Raw genomic sequence first — 10,927 nt, 5'->3', positions numbered from 1 at the left:
TCTTCTCCAATAAAGCTTGAAAGTTGCAATAATTATGACCTTTACAGTGTATGTGTGAATGAAATCCCAACATAATAAAAGCAACTGTTTTCTGCTAATATTAGATACAAGTTGATTTTATTGACAACTTTTTCCAAACTTCATTTCATATTACCGACACCACTTAAATTTCTTTAGGGACATTTATCATGTGGTACTTAATTACCAGGTACCAACTTAATTTACCAGTGAAATGTGGAAAATGTGCAAATTTACAAAAACCTGGTATAAAATGAATTAAGTCAGCATTGGTCATTTAGGTATATTGTTGATCATTAAGGTATATTGATATTCCTTTTGGGCCACAACAATTTTCCTTGGAATATTCCATACAGATGTTGCTATTGTCCCAACAAAAGAGCATGAATCCAGTTTTATCATATTTCTTTTTTTTTAAAAGTAAGTAACTTGTACAAGTTCTGTCAGGTGGACGAGTCAGAAAAAGGAATGTTCAATTCACATAAATTTACAAATGTATCTTATGTCAAAATAATAAATTTTCCAGTAGGCATCAGATAACAAATTCTGGCCTGATTTTGCAAATACAATGTAGCATATACAGTGCTACATGAATTTTAAATATTTGTGCATTTTTAACCTATTTATATACGTGCAGCAGTGGGAATATAAATTAACAAGCTGTTTTTTTTTGCGTTGCCTGCTACTGAGTAGTGGCGAAATATAGGGATCACTTCTCTGTCATCTGTTCCATTCATGTGGCACAAAACTTTTTGAATTCTCAAAAACTTCTGGTGCATCTTCATTTATACTTTACAGGAATGATCAGTGGCAAGTGTAGTTGTACAAATTGTCTGCATTTTCCAATTCAATGATTTTTGTCGGAGTTATGGCCCTTCATTGAGTTTAATTTTTTTTTTTAAGTGTCTGGACTAATTGGTTTATAGCACTAATTAAATGATATTTCGATGAAAGTTTAGAGGATTTATCAGTATCTGAAGTACTTGCATATATGGTAAAGGGAGTTAAAACAAGAGATTAACTAAGCAATTCTTGTGCTCTTTGTTTATTTTTCTTAAGTAAAACAATTATTTTTTTAAAATCACAAATTTGAATAATACTGATAAAAAGTCAAACAATACATAATCGGTAACATCTCTTTACATGAAACATAAACATACAAAATATTACAAAAACAAAACTTGTTATTCTAAAATTAATCATTAGTTTATGTTATGAACAGTTATTTTGTTATAAATTAAGAAGAAAAAACAGAAAAATTATTAAGAGATTGGTGCAAAATGATTGTAATTCATTTAGAATAATGAATGTACAATAATTTTGCATTTAGGATTTGGTAAAACCGTAAAAGTAATATTTTAAGTGGTTACATCATGATGTTTAAAAGGAAACCTCTTTACTTCAACAATTCTTTTAGTAACCTTATCAAAGCATTAATTTTACTCTTTAGAAAACTTAAGTTGAAAATTAATTTCAAATAAAAAATTACAATTCTGCCAAAAGTAAAACAATATGTATAATTTAACTATTTAACAAATCAGTAAATCAGCAGAAATTTTTATTATCACAGATTTTATTACATTTTATTCTTAGCCTAGCTAATAAAGAAAAAAAGAGAAGAAAAAATAAATTAATAAGCTGCGCAAAATAAAAAGCCTTCACTGATTTAATAAATAATGGCAGTTATTTTCATATCAACTTAATCTTAACAACTAGACAACAGCTACGTGCATTTCTAGGTATAAAACAACATGGAAAATTTTCAAAATTTCTTGTACTTTCTCTTTAACAGAAACATCTAACAAAATCCCATGAATATACAAAACTATATCATCTCTATAAAAATAAAAACAATGACTATTTTAAAATATTTAACTAAAGTAACGAAGTAAAATTCAACAAGACTTGAATGTGGTGCAAGAAAAGAAATTACAACAAACAACAAATGCTTAGAGATTTTTGGCTGCATTTTCGGCATGTGTAGGTGAAGGGGGTAAAATCAGTTCTGAAAATGTTTAAATCGCAATCTGCTTTGAAAACCACACTTCTTAAATAATTTTTTAATTTTTTTTTAGCTTTCGATTTTTCTGTACTGATAATTTTTGAAACTGCAAATATCAGTTCAATTATTATGTTATTTGTTTGAAACAACAAAAATATATATAACTAAGCAAAATTAGTTAATGATAAGTTTATTTGACTAACATAAACACATTAAATGAACAACAAAGTTGAACCGTCACCAAATGATCTGGCTAATGTAAAAGAGTGGGGGATAACAACAAAACAAATGTAAGAGCGTGTAGTAAAATAGAATGTGAACAAGGAACAAAGTTTGTAGAAATTCTAACAAATTAACAATAAATGCAACAGTTATACTGTCTTTAAATAAAAATAACAAATGTCAAATCTTCATAATCTATAAAATTATTAAAATGTATAAAAAAAAATATCACCTATCAACATTATCACAGTGAAAATTTAGATAAAATGTAAAACACTTATTTTAAAGTCCCTCAATCACCATATCTTCTTGTATGGTAAAGTAAACAATAATTATACCATTTTAAGGTTTTAATACATAACAAACATTAAGTAGGCTCTTAAGACGTGTTGAATTTACTTCATCTTGATTTACAAAAACTATTAATAAAACTTTACTCGAAAGATCGTCTTAGGAGGGACATGCTTTGAAAGATTTAAAATCTTCGACACATTGGTGTTGGTTTGTGAGCTGGTACAATATCGCTCTTCAACATGGATAGGCTATTTCCAAGGAAGTTAAACTCCTGCCTTAAGTTGTATTTCGATCGGTCAACGATTGGTCCATCTCTACTGTGGTCGTACTGACGCTGATCCCTCATTGGTCCAATTTTGTAGTAGGTTAGCCTGATGTAAATTAGTACACTTTAAAAAATTGTCAATATTTATTCCGGGAAAAAATCAAATAATTTGAAAAATGTACATATTATTTTATAAACTAACTTACGTTTATTTTCTAATTTTACACTTACTGTGCATACGTGCAAAATGCTCACGAGGGAAAACAAATTGTGACAATTTTTTCATTGTGTTCCAGAAAGTGCAAAAAGAAAAATTGTTTATAATTTACAATGAGATGTTTTATTACCAAATTAGTTAAGATTATTAGTGTTATTTATTAATATACAAATGATATGATCAATGATGACATTGTCTATTTTTAGAAATATACATAAATGATAAAATTCTACATATTTTCTACTATAATCTCAGTTAAACTTTGAAGTGTGGTTTTCGAGGAGGTAGCTCATGAACGGGCACGGTAAAATTGTACTCGGGAGGGTTCATAAGGGGCAAAACATGATCATCCCCTTCATTTTGGGCTCGGCAACGTCTATGGTGAATTCTTTCATTAAGACTGAAATTGATAATAGAAAACATTGTTGTTTTTATTTAAATGATTCTAATAAGGTCATTAAAGGTCAACAAATGTATAACTGCATGATGAAAAGAGAAAGAACGAAAAATATATGTTAGCGCAAAAAGTGTCCCAATACCAAATTTAAATTCATTTGTGAAATTTAAGACAGAATACAAAAATACAATTAATCCCTATTGCAAACACCTTTAAGAGTTTGAACCCAAAAGCCTTGCGAAAAATGCAGCCAAAGAAAACATGAGCAAGTGTTGTATATTCGGGGGAGATATTCATTTAGTAGCATTAAATTATTAAGTATGGAGGTGGGGTATACACAAACAAAAAAAAACATTGCACACAAAAAATGCTGAAGCACCAGCAAATTGGATAAAATACAAAAATACACATCGACTGAGAAACTACAATTTTTTTTCACAAAAACAACATTTATGAAGATCATAATTAGGTAATACTGATGCGGTGTATGCAAAGCAACAATTCCCGAAAGTCCATGATACGTTATTTAGCCATGATATGTTATTTATCGATTTGGATGGAGAATGCCATAAATCTGATCTCGAGGGATTTTTTTCACAGATTCTGGAGTAGGTTTTCTAATGACGTCCTCCTTCTTGCGACGGACAAATTTCTTACGATTGGTTTGCTCAGGAGGATATTTCGAAAATTCCCTGCAAAACAATGTCCAAAACATACAACAATTAGCTTCAAAAGCAAAGCACTGGTCAAGAAAAGCAAGCATTTGTATGTACATAGCACTTATATAGTATATATAATAATACTGCATAATTATGCAAAAATAATGCAAATCATATAAAAAATCAACAACAACAACATAAAATGTGTAAAATGAGCGAAAGGTTCAGGATTGAAAACCCTGCTGACAAACAGTGACTGTGTAGAATTAGCACTTCAATATACGAAAAAGGGATGGGTGGGGGCGAAGGAACATATTTTACAATTCAGAAGAAACCTCAAAGAAAGAATCAATATCGCTTTCATGAGTAGGCCCGTTAATTTTCCTAGAAATCTCATAACTTTCAATATTTCTATTCATGATTCTATTGTTTCTATTTTCATCATTGGTATAATCAGAGTTATCTTTTCCTGGGTAAACAACAGCATAGGCAAGATCACAGTGAGGGTTTAAGTTGTCTCTATGACGATATCTGTTGTCAAAACCGGCTGAATTCACACGGAATTTTTCCAATTTACTCCTGAAAATCGGAAAGAGAGGGCATGAAATAAGAACACTAGCACTACAATTAAAACAGCAACAAAACACAAAGACTATTAAACGAGTTCCTTTAACAGGAAGTGTTAAAAGTGAAGGCAAATGTGAGAATTCATCAAGAAACTTGAGGTTTACAAAATTTAATGAAGGCATAGATTTTAAAGGGGCGTAACTGCGTATTAGTTTGCAAATTTGCATTCAATAAAGCCAGGGACATGTTATACGGATTTAATGTAAGAAAGGGTTGGGGGAGAGTTATTTAAATGAGCAACAAAGACTTGTACACTTTCAAAGCCTGACATTGACAAAGTAAAAGCGCAAAAACTTCTTTTTTCTTCCTTAAAGACAATTATTTAAAGTCTATAAAGACAGGCTTTCTTTCCATGGACAGTGAATTTTACAAATTTTCTAAAATTGAAATTAAAATAACGAATTGAGTCATGTGAGCTTACATTTTTGTAGAATATATAGTTTGAAAATCAATTCTCATTTGCCATTAAAACAAAAAAATAAGTTGGTGAAATTTCAGACTGAGCTAATTATTTGAGGAGGTGTGCATTTAAACTACATCCATTTGTATTTCTAATATAATTTATTCATGCAAGCCCTTAAGTATCAGCTAAATAATAAATATGACAAAAATTTACAGACATTTTGGTATGTTGATTCAAAGACTAAAAGTTTAATTAAAAACTCACTGCATTTGTTTTAAGTATGAGAGAATAAAATTGACACCCATGGTAATTCAATCTAGAATGTGACCAACAAAGCACACAAAACCACAAAGATCTGATTTTTGAGCAATTTGACCATCAAAGAAACTGCTGAGACAGCTAGCAGTTTTAGAATTTTTTTTATCTTGAACTTACAATATAAATTGAAAAATGCATGACTGTAAGCTCACATGATATGGTATAATGTATTGTAACAAAATTTAATCTGATATCCAAATCTTAATATATTTTCTAGATATGCCAAAATAGAAAGTTAAGCTAGCAGAACAATTTTTATTGGAGACTTTCATATGGTTATACCTAAAACCAAGAAAGTTATCTTCAGTGGTTTAATTAATATATATAATCAACAAACATGCAACATAGCTGAGGCTGCCAATTTCGTACAAAACAGAAGTTACATTTTATGTGAAATAATTGTTAAAACATCTGCTTAAAGCTATAATTATATAAGCAACAAGGGTTCTGTCAACCTATAATCATATTAAATACTGGTCTTGTAAAAGTTGCATGAAATAAACAATAATGTATCAAATAATTTTTAACCTATCTCTGACAATGAAATTTCTTGATTTCAAATAAATGTTTGCTCAGTAATCATATCGGTATATCTGTAGATTTTTGGGAGAAATAATGGCTTGTCCAGAAAATGCGAAGCCAATGTTTGCTGGAGAGTAATTTAGAGAGATTTTAGGCAAGAAGTTAAAGGGACAGATATTTTTTTTAGTCAAGGTGCTGTTACATGACTGGAAGTGTGACCGATATAAAGTATGAAAGCTTAAAAAAAATACACTGTCACGTACATTAATACAAAATGTCTACTTTCTCGTAACTCCGCCAGGATACAAGATTTTATAAATGGGATCTACGTGTACGGGTCTATTTCCGGAATCCTTTGAAATTCTATATTTAAAATTTGGATCATGCACGACCTCCTCAAAAACCACCTCATTCTTTTCCCAGCCTCTTACATTATCGGATCTAGAAAGAAATGTAAATAGAAATTTGTTGTTCGGTTAGTATAAGACGTAGAAAGGAGATTGAAATGCAAATAAATGCTGAATGTGTGTGTGTATTTATATTAACATATAATTACTGCACATTTGTACAACACATTGCATATAAAAACGAAAATTATAAAAACTGTCTATTGCTGGAACTCATTTGAATTTTTAAGTTACATAATAAACATTCTTTATGAATGGAAATGTTTGAAATTATGTATATAACCAGTAAAAAACACTCTAATTACTAGTAATTAGTGTGTACAAAGATTCTTTGGATAACTGATTGCTATATAATTACTCTGTTTGTAAATTGCTTGTTCAACAAAAAAATTTAGATATGAAATTAATAAAACATTATTTCTGCCATTGATTAACATCTCCCTGAATCAATGCAATTTAACTCCAAGAACAGAATATTAATTATGAAAGCATAGAATATACTTTAACTAAAGACTGCGTCTTGTACATACAATACATGTATATTATTATGAATTTGATGAAATCAATATTAAAACTAATTTATTAATTTTAGTACCATTCTGATATAAGATAATTATTAATGTATTAATGTAAATTGAATACTGTGAGTAAAGAAATCTGAAAGTACATTATATAAATTATAAATATAATTATAAATTATGTTATGAAAAATTATCAAGAAGAAAACGACTGATAAATGGAGATGTCAAATACACATTTTTATATGATTCAAATTCTTTGTTTGAATTTTAATCTACAACATGTCTAGGCTAGAAATTTCAGTAACTAAAAGGACAATCTACATTTTACGTCTTACAGGAGCTCCTGACTAAATTACTAATAGGTTAATCTTACAGAGATACTATTAATGGGGCACATAAAACAAAAAAATATGAAAAAGATCAAATTAAGAAATATACTCAGAATTAATAAATTGAAACTAGAACTATCACTAAATGTGATTAATACCCCCACAAGACTTTTTCGGAAATGAGGAAGTAACTAGTCACAGAATACTTTGTATAGAGTTGAAATAGAGTTATGGTTGTTCCAGGGCAATTAAAGATAGTTGTGGTCCTTGTACCTTGCATTTCCTTTCACTGTGGTTGACCATTGATAAAGTTTCATTGAATTACTCTGTAGTAAGTCCAGATAGAGTTACATTTCTTGAGCACTACACTTCCTCTCATTGCGCTTGACCATTTTATAAAGTTGTATTGAATTCCAAACATTAGTTTTAAAGTTATGCACCGGACAAGGAAAAGGAACAAAGGACAATAACTCTGCAAAAACTGAAGATGTAGTAACGGTTACTACACAATGCACTTCCTCTCACTGCGCTTGACCACTGTATGAAGTTGTATTGAATTCAAACCACTAGTTTTCAAGTTATGCACTGGACAAAAAAGTAACAAAGGGCAATAACTATGTAATTAGTCCAAATAGAGTTATGGATCTTGTGCATTGCACTTCATCTTACTGGGCTTGACCATTGTATAAAGTTGCATTGAATTCCAACAATTAGTTTTCAAGTAATGCATTTGACAAAAAAAGTAACAAAGGGCAATAACTATGTAATTCCTCAAAATAGAGTTATGGTTCTTGAGCACTTCACTTCACTGCGCTTGACCATTGTATGAAGTTGTACTGAATTCCAACCATTAATTTTCAAGTTATGCGCTGGACAATAAAAAGTAACAATGGGCAGTAACTCTTAAATGACTCAAGAAAGAGTTATGGTTCCTGTGCACTGTGCTTCTTCTCAATATACTTAACCATTGTATGAACTTGTATTGAATTCCAACCAGTAGATTTCATGTTATGGTCTGCAACAAGGAAAAGTAACAAAGGGCAACCTCTCTACAATTACTCTGGATAGAGTTATGGTTCTTGTGCACTGCACTTCCTCTCATGTGCTAGACCATTGTATGAAGTTGCATTAAATTCTAACCATTAGTTTTCAAATTATGCACTTGACAATAAAAGGTAACAATGGGCAATAACTCTAAAATGAGTCAAGAAAGAGTTCCTTATTATTCCTCTCATTGTGTGTGCTTGACCATTGTATGAAGTTGTATTGAATTCCATCTAGTGGTTTTCAAGTTATGCTCTGGACAAGAAAAAAACAATGGAAAAGTAACAAAGGGAAATAACTCTGTTATTACTTTAGATAAGTTATGGGTCTTGTGCACTGCACTTCCTCTTATTGTGCTTGACCATTGTATGAAGTTGTTTTGAATTTTCAAGTTATGCTCTGGACAAGGAAAAGTATCAAAGGGCAATAACTCTGTAATTAGTCAAGATGGAGTTATGGTTCTTGAGCACAGCACTTCCTCTTATTGTGCTTGACCATTGTATGAAGTTGTTTTGAATTCCAACCATTAGTCTTAAAGTTATGCTCCGGACAAGGAAAATGCAACGGACCGCTGAACTGACCGACCACCGGGTGACTCCTACATACCCCCAAAACTTTGTTTCGGGGGTATAAATATATTTATTATTTTAAGTGTCCAATATGGATTAAAAGCCTTTATATCTTTTCATTATGAAATTCTGGAAAAAAATATGAGAGAATGGATGATCTAAAATAACTATTGGTATTAGACCAGTGTAATCAAAATAAATTGGAAAAAAATATTTCCAGTCCTGTCAATTGTCAAGAAACCTAATGGGATCCAATAGAGTCCCTTTACTTACAGGTTAATCATTGACTATGATTTCTTTATCTTTTATAAATATAGATTTATTGAAATAGTTTTTGTGTCATATTTGATCCACAAAATACATGTAAATATCACAGTTTTTCAAGTAGATACTAAAAGTTTAAAAATTCTACAAAATGAGAAATACATTTATTTAAATATTATCAAACCACATACATCTAAAAAAACTGTCGAAACATCCTTAGAATATTATATATGTACTAAATGCCTACTGCTCATGTTTTCTTTGGACACACTCAGCTTTCCCTTGCCAACATTGTATTGTGTAGAAAATAATATTGTTTTAATTGATTATAATAAATTTTGAAAGAAAAAACTAAGACATGTGTTTGGATTGCTGATTTTAATGTTACAAATCAAAGAGATTAATTTTAGTGACATTTAAAATTACCTTTATCTGACAAATAATTTGATCAATTGGAACATTTTATTCACACAGAGAGTTAAAGTAACAGACAACAACAAAAACAACAACAAAAATAAACAGAACAATGTACCTGTTTTGTGCATAATGACCAGCTTCTGAAAAAACCAAGTTGGATGGCTTACTTTCAACAATACCAGGTCCTTCCTGACTCTATAAAATATAAAAAATATATTAAAAAGTGACAGTGAACCAATACAGTTATATAATTTTAATTCAAACCTATAAGTCTTCCTCATATTAGTGTCATATCGCTATAAAAAATAGTATTAGTTAAATCAGCTGTCAATATAGTTACATGTCAAAGTATTATATTGAATTAGGTATCAGTTTTGATGGAACTTTGTATCATTTCTGCTGTCACCACACTGATGATGTATAATGCAGGAATGTGAAAATAAATCTATGTACAAAATTGGAAATAATTTTGCAAAATCTGTGCATGCCCAAAAATGAGCATCAATGTAAGTAAATGGACTATGATCTGCATTTTATTGCTTATAAAATCATTAAACGATCACACTGAAGCAGGTAGGTTGTCTGGAAAAAGCTGTTAAAACAATTATATATATATATATGTACTTTATGTAATAGATAAAAGCAAGGTAAATGAAAACAAAATAACTACAAGACCGAGATACAAATATAAATACAATACTGACTTAAAACTGGCAGACAGGATGCAGCTGCCCAGTAAAAAGGTCTAAGCTGGAACAAGCTTGTAACTTCAGGACACCGGTAGAACATTTCATTATGGTAAACCTGATAAAACCTCAGGTTGGGACCGGGATTTGAACTCCTGACCTCTCAATTACAAGGCGGACACTTAACCACGTCGCTAAAGGGTTAATCCAACAGCAAGGCTGTTGGAAATTGCCTACACCTGTAATCACTACACCTGGGATGAATATATACTTCTGGGGAAAATGTATAGGACTAGGAGTCAGATACTGCATGTGTCCTTGAGTATGGTATCAGGGAGTTCAAGTTTCTGGTGGGTATCAGATAGTGATGGTCAACCCTCATAGGAGTGTTGGATTTGAAAACATATACATATTTGATAGCAAAAATAAGGAATTCAAAGACATCAGACATGGTTAACTTACATCTCCAAGACTGTCTTGTAATCGTCTCATTGCTTCAGTTTTTCTTTCAATCAATCTCGCCTTACGAAGAGCTTCCTGGTGATAGTATGTGCCAGCCATGCCGATGGTCAAATGTTGTCACCTTGTTATAATCTCGATAACAACTTGATTTGTGTTGATGACAGTGAACAACAAAGTAAAAGTCTGCAATTGTGTAAGCCGTCTCCGATAGCAACGCGCATGCTCACAAGGGGTAAAATACTTTATTATTATTTTCGTATTTTTCAAAAATATATAACTGGTTA

The 10,927-nt window shown here is 30.7% G+C and overlaps 1 protein-coding gene across 8 annotated transcripts; it reads right to left on the bottom strand.

Moving 5' to 3' along the window:
- Positions 1–2,662: 2,662 nt before the first annotated feature.
- Positions 2,663–10,874, bottom strand: LOC132752756 (uncharacterized). 8 transcript variants are annotated; one of them, XM_060743139.1, is made up of 4 exons: positions 10,644–10,873; positions 9,611–9,690; positions 3,252–3,418; positions 2,795–2,907 (listed from the first exon to the last, which is right to left on the bottom strand). In XM_060743139.1, the coding sequence occupies exons 1-3, from the start codon at positions 10,740–10,742 to the stop codon at positions 3,274–3,276; spliced, it is 324 nt and encodes a 107-aa protein (XP_060599122.1). In that variant the 5' UTR covers positions 10,743–10,873; the 3' UTR covers positions 2,795–2,907; positions 3,252–3,273. The 8 variants fall into 8 exon arrangements, with proteins under 8 accessions (XP_060599115.1, XP_060599122.1, XP_060599118.1 ...); XM_060743135.1 differs by lacking the exon at positions 2,795–2,907 and adding an exon at positions 6,208–6,385 and having other exon boundaries at positions 3,288–3,418; XM_060743134.1 differs by lacking the exons at positions 2,795–2,907; positions 3,252–3,418 and adding exons at positions 3,968–4,107; positions 6,208–6,385.
- Between the last annotated feature and the right edge of the window lie 53 nt (positions 10,875–10,927).

Source organism: Ruditapes philippinarum, unplaced genomic scaffold (assembly GCF_026571515.1).
Source record: "Ruditapes philippinarum isolate M1 unplaced genomic scaffold, ASM2657151v2 ctg426_1_1_1_1, whole genome shotgun sequence".
Lineage (NCBI taxonomy): Eukaryota > Metazoa > Mollusca > Bivalvia > Venerida > Veneridae > Ruditapes > Ruditapes philippinarum.
The sequence above is the reverse complement of the archived record's forward strand: the minus strand, read 5'-3'. Positions and strand labels throughout refer to the sequence as shown.

Coding starts and splice junctions, on each gene's coding strand:
- LOC132752756 (XM_060743131.1), bottom strand. CDS start 10,742: ATGGCTGGCACATACTATCACCAGGAAGCTCTTCGTAAGGCGAGATTG. Junction 9,691..10,643: donor TACAAGACAGTCTTGGAGAT/GTAAGTTAACCA, acceptor TATATTTTATAG/AGTCAGGAAGGACCTGGTAT. Junction 4,654..9,610: donor GGTCATTATGCACAAAACAG/GTACATTGTTCT, acceptor TCCGATTTTCAG/GAGTAAATTGGAAAAATTCC.